Consider the following 17,281-nt stretch of genomic DNA (forward strand, 5'->3'; position numbering starts at 1 on the left):
TGACAATGTAGTGGTGATGGTTGTAGTAGTAGAGGTCGTGATGATGATGTGGTAGTGGTGGTTGTAGTAGTAGTGGTAGTGATGATGTGATGCTGGTTGTTGTAGTAGTAGTGGTATTGATAATGATGTGGTAGTGGTGGTTGCAGAAGTAATGGTAGTGATGACGATGTGGTTGTGGTGGTTGTAGTAGTAGTAGTAGTAGTAGTGATGATGATGTGGTGGTGGTGGTTGTAGTAGTAGTGGTAGTGATGATGTGGTGGTGGTGGTGGTGGTGGTGTTGGTTGTAGTAGTGGTGGTCGTGATGATGATGTGGTGGTGGTTGCAGTAGTAGTGGTAGCGATGATGGTTGCAATACTAGTGGCAGTGATGATGATGTGGTGGTTGGAGGGGGGTATCCTAGGAACAAATTGACCTCACCGGAATTTGACGGAAGTTGCCCGGAACCTGGAATATTTTGCTCCAGACCGGAGTTTTTTCCGGTGAAACCGGAGTTTTGGCATCACTATTAATAATATTGCCCAAGGAAAAAAAACGAATAGCTCAGTGAAGCGGGGCTCGAACCTGAACCTTCCGGGTAACAATGTAATGCATTTACCACTCTGTCACTTCGTCCCCAAATACCATTGAATAAACCCAAACGACTAGCAAAACCAATGGATCAATACAAAATTATAAACATACCTGGTACACTGTTATTGTTTATAACTATATCAAAGATAAAATATAACTTACATAGCCACAAATCGATTTTAGAGAAAGAGTGAGAGGAGATTTTTAAAAGAGTACTATATTTAATTTAAAGTGTAATTTTCTTCAACCTATCCATAAACAGTAAAAAACAAAATCCTTTCTTATAAAGCACACACTGCCTCCTCTAGGCTTTGCAAAAACTTCCAATCATTCTCAAGTCCTACATAAATAAAAGAAAAGAAAAAAGGGAATGAGCGAGTTCAGTTTTAGTAGTCCTTCAGAGCCATTAGGTCCATGGGGCCAAAGTTTATCCAAGTTTCTTTAGCATGAAACGGACAAAAGCAATTACTTGCTACCCTTTGGGTAGGACGCTAATCTATCAAAAAGTACTTTCTGCCAGACCTAACAGGTCAGCTACCCATTCACTTCTAGGTAGACATGGGGATCAGAAAAAAAATATCGGCTGCACCCAGGATAGATCTCGGTCCCTTTGCGCTCTACCAACTGAGCTATCGAGACCCCCCCCCCCCCCCCCCCCCCCTAGTTTTAATTTAAACGTGAAAGTGACAGAGACGAAAATGAGGTGGGAATGAAATCAGCCTTAATACAATACCTTGATTTGGTTGTCCACCATTACTGAACTGTGGATGGACTGGGGCCTGTAAGAACATGTTGACAGGGACAGGGAGACTCATGGCAGATTTGGTGTAGGCCCTTTCAGGTCCTATGAAACCAAGCTGATCATGGGTTCGCATCACAGGTTCTTGGAAACTTGTATTGGCTAATGGAATTAAAAATCAAAGATCAGTGTCACCTAAGTATAAAGGGTAGGTATAAATGATGACGTAGACACATTCATCCTGCAATAATTATAAAGGCCATCTATGGCTCAATCAGTTTGATCTCTGTTAATAAATCTTTTTTTTTTAAACCCATATACTATGGATGAATTAACAATTTGATAACATTTAAAAAAATGTTCAGTTAAATTAACCTTTTACAGTTTAAAATAATTTTTTTTAAAAATTTAGTTTTTATATAGCGCAATATCTACTAAATGTGCTCAAAGTGCTTTACAAAGGGTCCCTGACCAACAGCAACATGTAGAATGATACGACGCCTGTTAGGCGATATTACAAATTTTTGGACAGAGACAACGCTGTTGACAGCCAGGTACTCATTTTACACCTGAGTACGGTGCGAGAATGTGAGTAAAGTTTTTTCCAAGGACTCAACCATGTGTCGAGCGAGGCTCGAACCCAGGACCTTCCGATCCAAAAGTGAGTGTCATACAAGATCACACTGGCCGCACAAAAAATAAAATAATACTAAGATCTGAACAAGTGTATGACGGTAACCTCTGTGGTGGAAAGGTAGCACAGCTGACTGGTTCAGGAGGTCTGAGGTTCGATACCCAGTGGCAGGCTGATTTTTTTGAATGTTTTTTTTTCCTTTCATTTCTGTTTCAGATATTCATTATACACCAGCGCCTGCTCCATAATTTGTCACTTCAGTATTAACATAACATTAAAGCTCTTTCAATCACTGAAGATTATTATTCAAAAGCTAAATAAGAGAAAATACAAAACATCTCGGAAAATTGAGATAGACAGAAAACATTCATTGTATTTGACACCAAAAGGGAGTCAGAATTAAGATAGAGAGTAGATGATTTTATGTTAAATTTTGTTGTCAAGGTGAACGAATGCAAACTCACATCTGTCATAGACACTACCAGGTACAAGAAGCTCTCTAGCATCAAACATGGTGTTGCTCATGAATCGACCTCCCTGTGAACAAACAAAACATGAGAATAAAATAAATCATCTGTTTCTTAGTTCACTCCCTTGGATGAAAGATTCCTGTTCTGGTATTGTGGGATCTCTGCATGTCATCTACCCCACAAACTTTCATCTGTCAATCTAGTATTGTGGGATCTCTGCATATCATCAAACCAATAAACTTTCATCTGTCAAACTAGTAAGTATTTGTACTCTTTATATATCGGTTGAAATGAGTGAAGCTATTTTCATGGGAAAAGTAATCAAAAATTAGTATAACGGCCTCAAAAAGGAACAAAATACCAAACACAAGAACATTTCAGGCTCAAAACCCTTCTTCAGCCAACAACTAAAAACAATGAAAACATAAATGCATTACTAAAAAACCAGACTGGCAACATAGTGTAGTTAACCCAGCGTCTAGTGAACCAAAAATCCTTCCGTATTTTTCTCATTATAATTTATCATCGCTGTCTTGTTGACTGTTGAATGTTTGAACAAAATGACCATTTAGTTTGGGTATTTTTGACTGTTGAATGTTTGAACAAAATGACAGTTTGAATCTTTTTGAATGTCGAATGTTTGAACAAAATGACCGTTTAGCTTGAATCTTTTTGAACAGCAGGAAATCAGTGTTGACTACCCAATGTCAGCAAAGAGGTTTTATGTTTGTCTTGGGTCTTCTTCAACAGGACTAGAATACTGAGATTTGATAGTATGTTAAGTTTAAAATAAATATACAACTTTCAGGTTGATGTTTGTATACCAGTGTCAGACGTGTGTACTTGAAAATGTTAAAATTCGTAATTTTAAGGAGATAAAAATTGTAGTTGCTATAGTTAACGTTAAAAATCAACAATTTACACCAACAAGAGTTAAACAACACTTAAAAATCCATAAAATTAGAGCCTTAGAGATACCCATGAAGTTCTGAAATTGGAGCCAAAATTTTGTAATTCTACGAATTGTTTGTATAGTAGGCAGGTTTGATGTGGACTACAATGACATTTTTTTCATCACCAAGAAAAACGCATGGACCTACCGGATTGGTGGTATTCACAAGTTTTCTTGGCTTGCTGATGCTGACAAAGCATTCCTTCAGGCTGGAGAGAGGTCCTTCTACCAGACATTTCTGTTCCCTATAGTAGGTCAGCAGGTGGCACCATAGAGTTTGCTACAACCAAATAGATTGAGGTGGATTGTTAGCTTTCATCATCAATTATTAGTCAGGCAGTGAGGAATGGCATTATTTCATACAAGTAATACTATATAGGGGGTGAGGTGGTCCGAGTGGAAAAGGCATTGCACTGTGACCCGCTTCAGGCACTTTCGTTTTTTGCCTCTGCAAGATTATTAACCCCCAATTTGCTCAATTGGTCAAAATGGGTGATTCCTGTTGACATCAAACATCTATATTCCTTTGTGGAATGCCTAGGCGACGATATCTTATGATGATGTGGCGGAAGGGCATTTAAAAAAAAAAAAATTAATTTTAAAAAAACAAAAAACTATAAGGTAAAAGAAGAATTTCTAAAGCAAGTGATCAGTGACTAGCTCTGCTTCAACCATCAGTCATTTCAGGAAGAGTAATAAGCAATCAGTTTGTTTGTGATGACCCTACAATATGCTTGTAAGACTTTCAGGTGATTTCAGTGCTGTCATAGCTAAAAGGGAATAGATCTTTTACAAGCACCCATGGAATTGGAAGACTAGAAGACTATTGCAAATAGAAAATACCAACAGCAATTTATCCTTTATCTAATTTGACCACCTAAACATCCCACCAGGAAATAGAAAATGATGAGTACAATCAGGTGGCAAAATGTATAGCAAAATATCTACAAAGAAATGATTCACATGGAAAAAAAAATACCATCTGTAAGAATAGGATAAATCTGAGCAAATGTGAAACCAAATGATCTCATTCCAGAACAAGGAGACAAGGCCGAATTAGAAGGATATGGAAAGATAGGGGGAGTGAATGAAAATCCAATCAGAGTCCAGATGTCAAGCCAATCAGGTAAAAGTTATTGACGAATTCCATTTATCTCAAGTGATCATTTTAATCCATTTCTAAGCTTAATGGAAGATACAAAGCAAAGAGTAAAATCAAACAATATTGAAATATGGCTATTCTGTCCATAGCTAAATATGGCTTTTCCTTCAATAGATAAATATCAAAGTTTCCAGACTACTTACCCTAGAGAGAACCTTTGGATTGCCTACAATGATCACTCCATATCTGAAATAGAAAATATGACAAATGGGATGTCAGTGGTCAGCAATGATATGCACTCTGGTTTTCACCAGTATTCAAACAATGCAAATAAGAAGAAGAAAAAAAAGAGAAAGCCAGTAAACTCGAAAAAAACAAAAAGAATCAAAATGACAGCAGATTTTAATAACCCCCCCCCCCCCCCCCCCCCCCTCACTACTTTACATTTCAAAATCAGCAACCAACACAAACTAATAAACCAACCCCACTCCCTCACTACTTTCTATATTTCAAAATCAGTAACCAACACAAACTAATTCGTCAGTAAGTAATAAATGGTAAACGTCAATGACAAACGCATCACCTGTCAATGACGCGGCTGTGGCATGTGGGTTATCTTATAGCTGTTGACAGCCACCAGTACCAGTTAGCAATTGACTTAGCAAGGAACCGAGCGGTAGCCTTTATAATTGTAAGTGAAATTTTTTCTTCTTCTCTTTAACACTTACAACTTGAGAAAAAAAAAAGAATTTTCTCTAACAATGTGACAAAATTGCTGTGAAATCAAAATCTGTAATATTTCTTCCATTTCCATAAGTAGGTCAATGTCACAGAATTCCTGTAACAATTATAGAAGACCTGTTAAAGTAGGAAAGTACAAAACCGTAAAAGTGCCTAGAGCTTGATGAAATCAGGGTAAGGCGCTATACAAATGTCATTTTTATTTTTATTATTATAATGCAGGTACAATACTGTAAAAAAATAGACATATTTTAACTGTAAGTGGAGCATAATATAATCTTACTCCCCCACATAAGCACATTCTGACTAAGGATAGAATCTCTGCTTGATTCCAACGTGTTACGTATATAAACAATGACTCCTATGTTACAAAATACATAAATTATGAAAAAATTCAACATCATTCATAAATGTTTGTTTTTAAGGGTTTTACGGAGCTTGCAACACATTAAGGTCATATCAGTACTAGTAAAAAGGAAGAAAATGGGATAGTAAAAAGTTCTAGAATTACAATTAAAGCACAAAAGAAAAGGTAAGACAAAGGGGAATTGGATCAAATAGGAAACAGATGTAGATTCCAAGAGCACACCGTCAAAGTACTTAGTTTGAAATCACATAAAAGTCTCATCCAGACACAATCACAGGTCCCAACTAAGAGGAATACACTCAAATGTTTACCAATCATATAATATAATAAGTAAACTAAACATAATACAATGCATAACAGAGAGATGATTTACAAGGAAAAAAATATCTCCCAAAACTATAACTATACATTCGACTGTTTCCCTCTCAGCTAAGGACTCCGACCAAGGTCAGGACAAAACCAAGCAATCTCATTCCAAGACAAAGACAGAAAGCAATTGGAAAACATAAGAGGGGATAGAAGACACAGCAAGTACTTCCTTCCCTGCCCGCTATGGGAGGTAGGAACCCCACCAGACATCATTCATAAAGGACACCCTGAGCATTGCAATGATTTATACATGCATCTATAGATAATGTGACATCTAAACTCATTGCTATATTAAAAGATGATGTTCCAATGAATTAAAAAGTATAAAATGGATTTCTTACCTTGCACGAGTAAGGGCAACATTCAAACGCCTAGGGTCGTTGAGGAAACCAATACCCTGATGTTCATTGGAACGAACACAGGACAACAGAATGAAGTCTTTCTCTCTGCCTTGAAAGGCATCAACACTTGCCACTTCAATTTCCTACAATGACAAACACAACTGTAGCTTTATTCTAGGGGAGGGGGAGAACAAAAGAAATACACCCTCTACCCCTAATAAAAATATTTCAATAAATCGGAATACTTTATTTGGGACATGTAATGGAATTGAAACCGTAGATGCCAAATGACACCCTATCTGTAAGGGTGTAATCCAATTACATTTCAATAAGGACATAAAAAAAAGGTGACAACATCAAGAATGTTCATAATAAATTGTTACAAACCATAGATAAGTCAAACATCCCATATATTTTTCATCACATTAAGTATCGCAACTTCTTGAAATTGCCTTGAAGGAAGGCAGCAAGAATTATTAATGGAACACATACCATATACAACTTTTTGTTGAGAGCTCCATTGTATTGCATGTGTTGGACTTGGTATGCCCTGTGGCCTTCATACGGTGTGATGATGCCGATCTGAGATGGTTTCACTCCAGCTCTCAACAGACGAGTTGCTAGCTTTTCGATGTTGCTTGCTTCAGTTCTATATGATTTATAAAAATAGTTGGGTTTTTTTACATACGAAAATGGACCATGATTATCAAACAGACAAAAACAAAAATACATCATGTAAAAAAAATCAAATTCTAACGATTATAAACAAGATCACGGTCAGGAATAGAAATTCATTAAAAAATTATCTGACTATTGATCAATGGAACAAGGGGGGTGATTATCATTATCATTATCGATCCCAGGTAGTCTCACATCTCTGACCCCTTTGTCCACCCACCAGTCATTGGTTAGCTGGTTTTGTTAGACCTGGCAGAAAGTACTTTACTACCACAGACTAATGTCCGGCCATAAAAGATAAACAAGTGATTGGAAATGTCCATTTATAGCTCCAGAAACCAAGATAAATATCAGTTTAATGAGCCTTTATATCTGCAACTGATTATCTTATGTGCAGCTATGAGCTCTTGTGGTGTGACTACGACTCGATTTCGGATTGGATGGTTCTGGGTTCCAACATCGCTCAACGCATAGCTGGAAAAGGCTCTTTACTCACACTGCACTCGGGTGCAAAATGAGTACCTGGTCGTTAACAGCATCGTCTCTGTTGGAAAAAACTGTAATATCGCCTAATATGTGTCATGTCACGTTCGACATGTTCATGTTACTGTTGGTCAAGGACCCCATGTAAAGCGCTTTGAGCACACATAGTGGATATTGCGCTATATATATAAGTTCAAGTTTTTTCCTTCTTCTTTTACATATCGTCTGATTTTGAACTAGATCAGGTCAAATAAAAGGAAAGGGAAACTGGGGTTTTTTTTTTGGGGGGGGGTCTTCTTTCTCCTCCAAACAACTGATTGAAATGATGTTGTCTTGAATGCCTCCCCATCCCTATTCCTCCAGAAACAGACACAAATCTATTCCTGCCACAAAATAACCTACAAGAATAAAAGGCCCACTAATTGACTTATAGAGGGAACAGAATTGACGTCACTCAGCTTTTTATTATCGTTTTTAGACAGCCATTTTTATGATTGGATCTCACTAAATTATATCAATCACACTATAAACGTTCATGGTTACACATAAATTTGTGTATAAGTATGTGACATAAAGCTGGCAGATGTGAGTATTTTACCTCAATGCATAGCATCAATATACATTATTACCTGTTCAAATAAGAAGTTCCAGAGCTGGAAATCTCCTCTGTACCAAATGTACTGTAGAAAAACATTGGCTTGTCTGGTTGTGGCCATGGGAAATCCATGCCTGGATGGATACGATCAACTAGACAAACATGGAAAATAAAGAAGAGAGAGAGAGAGGGTGTGGGAGTGGGGGATAGTATGAATTGAAGATAATATCAGTTCTACTTGAAACCACAAGTGCTTTCTTCAAAACAAAGGATGAATGGATTAGTATTTAAGAAATAATGAGACAATTGTTTTGTTTGTTTTTGTTTAAAGGGTTTTTAATCGTGCTTGTACATTAAGGTCATTTCAGCGCCAGTAAAAAGAAAGAAAATGGGATAGTCGAAAAAAAGTCTAGATTTACAGTTTAAACCAAACTAGAAAAAGTAAGACAAAGGGGGAAGGTTCAAATAGGGAAGAGATGTAGATTCCAAGCACATACCATCAATGTACTTAGTTTGAGAATACCTAAAAGTTTCATCCATACAAAAACACAGGATCCCGCTAAGAGGTACACACTCAAATGTCTACAAATGATTATACCTTTGAAAATAAAAAGTAGTTTTAATCAGAATATCAAATTAAACACCCACAAACATGGACATGAAATCCGAGGATACCAAGACAATCCCTCCATGAATATACAAGTCATTGTTCTCTCAGTGAATGGAAATGAGTCATGAAGGAATTTAAACAATAGACTGTCCAAAATATTCTTATTAAATAATTCCACACATATAACAGTAGTTCAAAGCATATAATTTAAGCTGATTTGAGACTGACCTGCGGTAACTCCATTCTGAAGAGAGCCCTCGTAGAAAATGTTTGAGGGAAAACTGCTGAGTGCAGGGTGCATGCGGTACTGGACCTGTAGCCTGATAGGCCGAATGCCTAGGACAACTAACCGCTCAAACAGGGATTGAGACAGGCCTGCCTGAGCAGCCTTTTTACACATCACAACAGGGCCCAGCTGACAATGGTCTCCCACAAGGATGAGCTGAGGAAAGAATTTTGGACAAGGTGAAAATAACAAAAAAATGTTTAATTTCAGCTTGTAAAATAATGCAATATCCACTAAACATTCTCAAAGCACTTTACAAAAGGTCCCTGACCAACAGCAGCATGTAACGCGGAGGATGAGACATGATGCCTGTAAGACATATTACAATTTTTTTTCTAGGACAAAGACAACGCTGTTAACGGCCAGATACTCATTTTACACCTGAGTACAGAGAGAAAATGTGAGTAAAGTCTTTTACAGGCGCTGCTCTGGACTCGAACCCAGGACCTTCTGATCCAAAGGTGAGTGTTATACCACTAGACCACATAGCCCCAAAGGATAATAATTAATAAACTGTACATACATTTCACTCTACAATTAATTTTCAAAAAGTCTTTCGAAGGATCACCCATTTCACCACAAAATGTAATAAGAAGAAAATACCAAACACAGAAGCCAACAACAAAAGACAATACTTAAATGACAGCAGTTCTGACATCTTTCTAAGTATGCAAGTAATGCATTTATGTTTTTATTGTTGTTGGCTGAAGAACAGTTTTGAGCCCGAAAGATTCTGTATTTGGTATTTTGTTCTTTTTGGAAGCTGTTATATTCATCTTGTTTAATACTCTTTACAATCCACAGCTTCTAACAGCTTAGCATCTAATTCATACAATGCATACTGCTACCCGTTGACTGGATAAATATATGAATAAAATGACCAATTATTACGAATCCAACAATCCAGCAGCTACTGGCATAAGGCAATGGACTAGTTACCTGTCTACATCCAAGAATGACAGGAATCATACATTCTGGTTCAGTAGCTTGGGTGCTCTCATCAATCAAAACAGAGCTGAACTGAAGCTTGGCAAGACGGGGGTCTCCAGCACCGACACACGTGCAACAAATAACATCAGCAGCCTGAAATAAAAAGAAATAGAATATTTCAAGATGTTTTGTTTGTTGCTTTAGGTCTCTTCCAACACAATTGAGGTTATATGAGAGACCGCTGAAACAAAAAAACAAGCAATCTAACAAAAATAGTACAAATGTAAATCAAAATCATAACCTAAAGATATCATAAGCTAAATTATAAATAACCAAGAAAAAACAGGCAGAAGATTTACAGAAAAAAAAATATCCCCAGTCAAAAATACAATCACAAACCAAAGAAGCAGGATAGGCTAGTAAAGAGAAGAAGAAACGACATCACTATCGGATCGTACACCCATGCGAACATCATAGGTATATGATTCAAGGGTGATGCTCCCATCCAACCACCCGCTATTTCAAGATGTGACAAGACATCAGAATCGTTTTAAAAAAACAATGTACGAATGTGTGAAGGAGAGGAGGGAAATGGATGGATCCTCAAACAATTGAGGCTACCACAGAACAACAATGATGATGGTGGAAAAGAGCAACAATTCAAAGGCCAATAAAAAATAGTTTACACACCAAAGGATTAGTATTTTTTCAACAACGTAAAGATCCAAAACTACAACAACTCAGCTCAGTTTAATGAAGACACCATTTCCATTTACTATTTGCAGGGCATAGAAAAATGCTAGCAACTAGAACTAGAATGATGTGACAAATATCCATGATGACTACCATGCATCAAACACTCAGTGGAACGAACATCTTTGGTCAGATTTGATATTTGATTTTGTCATAGTAATGTAGTAGTAGCCTTGCCAACATCTGATATCCTGCATCACACCTTATTAGTAGATTTCCTATACAACTAATCGGGTGGGGCGTGGTTGGGGTAGAATCTAGAGACAAGTAAATGAACAAACAGGGTCCAGCAGGATAATGCGGTGAAAATGTTAAATTAAATACTAAAATTAAAAACATACCCCAGGAAAACCGGAGAAATTTTGTATTTCTCACCTGAAGTAGTTCCTTTTCACTTTGTTTTTTCAAAGTCCTGTATCTCTTCTCATCAGCAAGGGATAATTCACCAGTTTCATCCTTCAGCTGTTGCAATTTGTTCAAGTCTGGGAGACTGGAAGAAAATGTATTCAATATTAGCTAATCTAGATATGACAAGAAACAATTAAAAAAAAAGACTCACTAAATTATAAAGACTTGTAACGCTGATTGTTTGTTTTTAAGGGTTTTACGACTCTTGCAACACATTTAGTTTAGGTCAGATCAGCGCCAGTAAAAAGGAAGAAAATGGGTAGTAAAAAGTTCTAGAATTACAATTAAAGCACCCAAGAATAAGCAAGACAACGGGAAATTGGTTCAAATAGGGAACAGATGTGGATTCCAAGAGCACACTATCAGTGTATTTAGTTTGAGATCATTTTTGTTTGTTTGTTGCTTTAGGTCTCTTCCAACACAATTGAGGTTATATGAGAGACCGCTGAAACAAAAAAACAAGCAATCTAACAAAAATAGTACAAATGTAAATCAAAATCATAACCTAAAGATATCATAAGCTAAATTATAAATAACCAAGAACAAACAGGCAGAAGATTTACAGAAAAAAAAATATCCCCTGTCAAAAATACAATCACAAACCAAAGAAGCAGGATAGGCTAGTAAAGAGAAAAAGAAACGACATCACTATCGGATTTTGAGATCATTAAATGTCTCATCCAGACACAAGCACAGGTCCCTGCCAAGAGGAACACACTCAATTGTTTACAAATCATATGGAAATGGAAAAATAATACAGTGCAAAATAGAGAGATGATTTACAAGGAAAAAAATATCATGTTTTTTACTGTTTCCCTCCCAGCTAGGGTATTCGGCCAGGGCCAGGACAAAACCAAGTAATCTCATTTCAAGACAAAGACAGAAAGCAAATTGGAAAACAGATATAGGGGGATAGGAGACAAAGTATGTACCTCCCTGCCCATTATGGGAGGTCAGGAACCCCACCCAGTTGTAACGCTGAGCTGCTAGAAGCTGAACCAAATACAAAATAAAATCTATGATAAAAGACACTTACCTATCCATATTCCTTATTTGGTTGTGTAGAGCAAGGAAGGAGACTGGAGAATCTATGGCTTCTCTGGATTTGGCACACAATCTTACAACCTTGAAGACACAATGAACATGTAGAATTAAGCATTATCATCATGTTGTCCTTCAGAGCCATGAGGCCCAAGGAGTTTGACTTTATCCCACTTTATACGTACGTTACACAGACAGTAGCAATTGATTTCTATCCTTTGGGTGGAGAGGGGGTCAGAAAAAAATCTCCACTTCACCATCACCTGGGATTGAAACAGGTCCGTTTGTGTGTGAAGCGAGTGCTCTACCAAGCTAATGGGACTCCCCAGAATTAAATATTAAAAGATCCTTATCAACCTAGTCCGATGGTGCTAGGGTCATATAAGCACCTAGAAAAATGAGAGACCAGATAGATATCCTGCAAACATTGTACTCCACCTTAACATAAAAATGAGTCCAAACCAGCAAAGAATGAACATATATTGATGGTAAAACAAAGAAATAATGAAGAAGCTAGGTTAAGGAATCATATAAAATAAATGTAGTGCTTGAATTTCCCCTAAACATTATCAGCATTGAAAGAGAAAACCAACTACTCCATGATAAAATGAACCCAGAATTAATTGACAAACTGCAGCAATTCTAGACCAACTCTTGAGGCCTGACTATACATTCTGCCTGGAGAAGAATCTATACTTTCTTAAACTTGTGTACAGTTGGTTTTCAATACAAAGTCCCTTTAAAACTCCTCTTCATCAGAACAGCTAGACTTACAATGGAATACATGTATTCAAAGAAAAATCCACTCAAAAACACTACAACGCCCAATCCACAAACTCAAACATCTTCAAATATTCATTTGCACCCAGCACTTTCAAAGACTGGTACGCTCTTCCAGAATCATGTGTGAACATGAAACATTCAAAATATCAAAATTCTTCAGCCCAAATACCAACAATGGCTGTCACACTACAACAACTCTCTCCGCCCTCGAATACAAATACTCAGAATTGAGTAAACTTCAAGAAACATTCAGATTCAGACTTAGATTCAATCACTTTTGGCTATATGTCTGCCTCACATAAAATTAATTAAATTTTGACTTTGAAGTTGCCATAGAAGATTTCTTCGTCTGACCAAAATTTATCAAGACCATTTATCAAAAAAGTATTTATGGAATTTGCATTTTGAATCAAGCCTTTGGACATAAAAATTGATTTAAGTACTGACGGCCTCACCTTCAATCCAGTTTTATGTATTTTCTCTGTCAGCTGGTCTACAGCAATGTTAGATGGAGCACACACCAGCACGGGGCCATTGTTTTGTTTTACCATGTGATACACCACAGTAGCAGACGTGACTGTCTTACCAGTGCCAGGGGGACCCTAAAGCAAAGCAATTTTAAAAATAAAAGATGGTAAAAAAAGGAAAAGAAACAAAAAAAAACATTGAGCACAATATATTATACTTTTATTCTGTAGTGCTGACAGTGACAAAAAGTGAAAAGGAGGAAAATTTTTAACAATTGCCAATATATCCCATTTTACTGCGTTAACCCCCATTTTAAAAGCAATTGAGATGATACCTAGCTAAATTCTAGAAAGAGGGAAACCATCATCTATTTGTTCCCATCTCACATCCAGTTTCTCATTGCCAGTGCATTTGATTGGGGGAAAGTTATTTTTTTATAAGGAGGAAATTCCGCATCAGATAGCAATCATCATCAGCCATCAGCACTAATTCTGGGTTCCCCTTTTCACTTTTTTTAAGGGGGGGGGGGGGGGGGGGGGGGGGGAGGGGGGGAGAGAGAGAGAATACTATATCTGTTGTATCTTGAACGACCCGAAAGATAAATGAGTTGAAAATTTATTAAGGTATAGAAAAAAAAAAAAAGAAAAAAAAGGATGAGTCAAGCCTTAACAATTTGAAGACAAAGAAATTTTTGGCCATAGACAAGAAAAAGATTTATCTAGAAAGAGTCATTTTTAAAAAGCAGAGTAAAATACAATATTCAAGACCAGAGGGCTAAATGGAGGTTTAAAAATTAAACTTTTGGATTACATTTTTTTAAAAACAAAAATTGTTTTTTCTAATTACAAAACAAAACAACAAAACATATATCTTGAAAGCATTCAAGGTGAAATTATATAACACACCGGCCAACTTTTCAAAGAGATAAACCGAGACACCCTAAAGTGCACGACCATCATAACCTCAAAATGTCTTTAAGTCTGATTACTACCTTTAATTTAGATTTAGAGCTAGACTCTCCATTTGTTAACTGTTTTAAATTACAAGTCATAATTCATCATCCTGGGACGTGCCGCTGTCTCATTTTTAAATTATATTTTTTGCAATATATTCTTTTCTTTGTCTCCAGAGTGCCAAATCGAGTGCCAATTTTGCCAGTATGTGATAAACACTCTTCGTATCTTCAATTGTTCTGGACATTACAAAGTCAACGACAAATAGAAATGTGTTTAAACCAACAACAAAAACAAAAACAAAAAACCCAAAAAACAAACTCAGCCACATACCTGGATTAAGCTGAGAGGACGTTGAAGTACAGTCTTGACAGCATAGACTTGAGAATGATTTAGTTCTGGCAAACCTGGAGCTGAGAAGCGTTTGGGCAGAGAACATTTGAGAGCAATGTCTTCCACCTCATGACCCAGCATCTTGTGATAGATGTAACCCCAAACTGACGTCTCATCCACAGCAAAGGTTTTCAGGGCAGACTGCATTCTGAGGATAAGAATTATTTGGCAATAACAAAAAATAAAGTGAGTAGAAAAGTGCCAGAAGACAATAGAGAGTAAAAAAATTGCTGCAATGAGGATTCAAATCGACTATTCTACTGTTATGACAACTCTACGTGGTCAAGAGAGACAAGCTCTGCAACAGACACCATCCACTTCGATAGAGACACTTTGCAATCAACTCCACCCCGTCATGGGTTTGAATCCTATTGCCGCACAGTTTCTGGCACTTTTCTACTCACTTCAATTATCAACACAAGCGCCTGCTCCACTCACTTTTCTCCATTATTTGACACTCATGGAATGTGCTCCCCATGTGGTGTCCGGGGTCCCTCAACTGAGAGGGTCAAGAATAGCCCAACGCCAAGCCAGCATGTCGTAAAAGGCGACTAATGGTGTGTGATTCCCCCATCTTTGAGTCACCTGGTCCTCCAGGTTGGGGGTTGGCAAAGGGTTAACACCCCTTTCCGTTAAACTCAAACCGTTACAGAAGACGGACAAACCAAATCCTTTTTTAGCTTGTTAGCTCAGGATAGAGAAGGATGGAAACTGTTTGTCTGTGGCCTATACCCTGAGCCAGGGTGAAAAAGGCGATGATGATGATGATGATGGAATGTGCATCAATGTAGAAACAAAAACTCCTACAGTAATAGACTGAACAATCAATTTAATTGACAAACATGATTTCAATTCACTGTCTTATAACGTAATAGATTGAAATCAGGAAGCATGACTTGACTATAAAGGCAAACCCAATGCAAATATCATGTCATCATTTCAGACCTGCCAACCTTCAAAAAAAAAAATAAAAAAAAAACAAACTATGAATCCTTTGACTGAAATGAATCCACAAAAACAAACTGATAGCTCTTCACAAACCTGTCAAAGGATGTCGACTTCCATACAAACTCCAAGATAAAGTTATGAGTGCAAGTGTCAGGCACTCCAGCATTGCTCTTCAATTCAATGGCAATCTCATCACTGTGATCTTAGACAAGAGTGAAGGAAAAACACATGGGATACCAAACGTTAACGAGACATAAATAAATGTTCAGCATCAGCACTTTACCTTTTGAAAAAAAAAAATCAAGTAAAAGAACATGTCATGAATCCCTTTTGAAAAAAAAATTCAGTAAAAGAACATGTCATGAATCATCTTTGAACTAGCAATCTATTTCTAATAGATTATAGTATAGCCTTCTTCATTTAAAACGGATAATCTTTTAACCACTTAATTGCCGTAGAAAAACTGAGAAGTCTTCCCATGTTTGAGAGTTTTTGCCTAGACGAGGGTCATACATAAATCAATCAATATTTGAAGGAAGAGTTTTCTGGACAAGTTTTTAAATACGAGTTTTTCCACAGCACCACAATTAAGAGATTAAAATTGAATTTACAAAAAAAAAGAAAAAAGAAAAAAAAGTCCACTTTTCAGTAAGAAATGGACACAAGAAAGTAAAGGATAGGTAGGGTCAATCTGAACCAGGGTCACATTGTATCTGGAAACAGATTAACATTCAATCTTAAAGTTAGCAAAGCCGGAGTAAACAGGCTTTATGGATCAGAAGGATTGTGTATTATTATGACTGTTGACTGTATCACATTAATTACTATTGTTTTATTATGAATATTGACTATATCAAATTAATTTCTAGACTAGACAATGTGCGGTACAATGTCATTTCTCCACTTGGATTAATAAAGGGGGGGGGGGGGGGGGGGGGAAGATACATGAATGGAGTGATAAATATAATATTCTATTTTATTTCCCAGTATAAGAAAATCTAGAAAAGGATACTGTCTGGTATTTTGATGACATGTCCAACTCCAGCCCAGGGCTTTTGCATTTCTCCAACATAGCGCAATTTCAGCTCATCACCATGCATTAGTTTCATTTCTGTAAGGAACAAAGAATCATACAATAAGTGAATGAAGATCTATATATGTTAAGATTATTCTACAGAGAGGGCGTACTGAATATTTCTCTGCCGTCCATCTGATTTTTTAGTAACCTAATAATGATTTCATTGTTTTTGTTGTTGGCTGAAGAAGGGTTTTTAACCTGAAACGTTCCATGTTTGGTATTTTGTTCAGATTTTGTTCTAGTTTTGCTGATATGAAAACACATAAACATAGCAGAAAAAACAAAATACTCTCTAAAAATCTACATTAAAAAAAAAAAACATGAAACCAACCCATTATCATAAATTCAAAAGTCACTCTGAAACTAAACATCAACGGTTGAGCCACTCTATCATTTCTTTAGAAAGTTTTACATAAAAACAACTGTAGCATTTAACATTTCAACTTTTTTTTCTGATACAAAATTCCACCGTTGTCAACCTGGCAAATAGACATAGCACCGATTACAACAACAGCATCTTTTAGGAATTAATTGGATTGAAAAGGTGAATATCAAGTTAATATAACATTGGAGCTGATAAGGAATGGCT

General features: G+C 36.8%; 1 protein-coding gene across 1 annotated transcript in view; it reads right to left on the reverse strand.

Moving 5' to 3' along the window:
- LOC144964975 (regulator of nonsense transcripts 1-like) overlaps positions 1–17,281 on the reverse strand; it is a 34,799-nt gene that overhangs the window by 5,712 nt on the left and 11,806 nt on the right. The window contains exons 8-22 of the mRNA XM_078899790.1: positions 16,627–16,725; positions 15,708–15,816; positions 14,607–14,814; positions 13,308–13,454; positions 12,065–12,153; positions 10,996–11,110; positions 9,877–10,020; positions 8,880–9,093; positions 8,076–8,193; positions 6,778–6,934; positions 6,286–6,428; positions 4,671–4,713; positions 3,514–3,645; positions 2,408–2,480; positions 1,304–1,471 (exon numbers count right to left, since the gene is read on the reverse strand). Coding sequence (XP_078755916.1) covers positions 1,304–1,471; positions 2,408–2,480; positions 3,514–3,645; positions 4,671–4,713; positions 6,286–6,428; positions 6,778–6,934; positions 8,076–8,193; positions 8,880–9,093; positions 9,877–10,020; positions 10,996–11,110; positions 12,065–12,153; positions 13,308–13,454; positions 14,607–14,814; positions 15,708–15,816; positions 16,627–16,725 — 1,959 coding nt within the window. The remainder of the gene's footprint in view (positions 1–1,303; positions 1,472–2,407; positions 2,481–3,513; positions 3,646–4,670; positions 4,714–6,285; positions 6,429–6,777; positions 6,935–8,075; positions 8,194–8,879; positions 9,094–9,876; positions 10,021–10,995; positions 11,111–12,064; positions 12,154–13,307; positions 13,455–14,606; positions 14,815–15,707; positions 15,817–16,626; positions 16,726–17,281) is intronic.

The sequence above is a fragment of the Berghia stephanieae genome, chromosome 2 (assembly GCF_034508935.2).
Source record: "Berghia stephanieae isolate SIO BIC M18660-M18661 chromosome 2, UCSD_Bste_1.3, whole genome shotgun sequence".
In the NCBI taxonomy this organism is placed as follows: domain Eukaryota; kingdom Metazoa; phylum Mollusca; class Gastropoda; order Nudibranchia; family Aeolidiidae; genus Berghia; species Berghia stephanieae.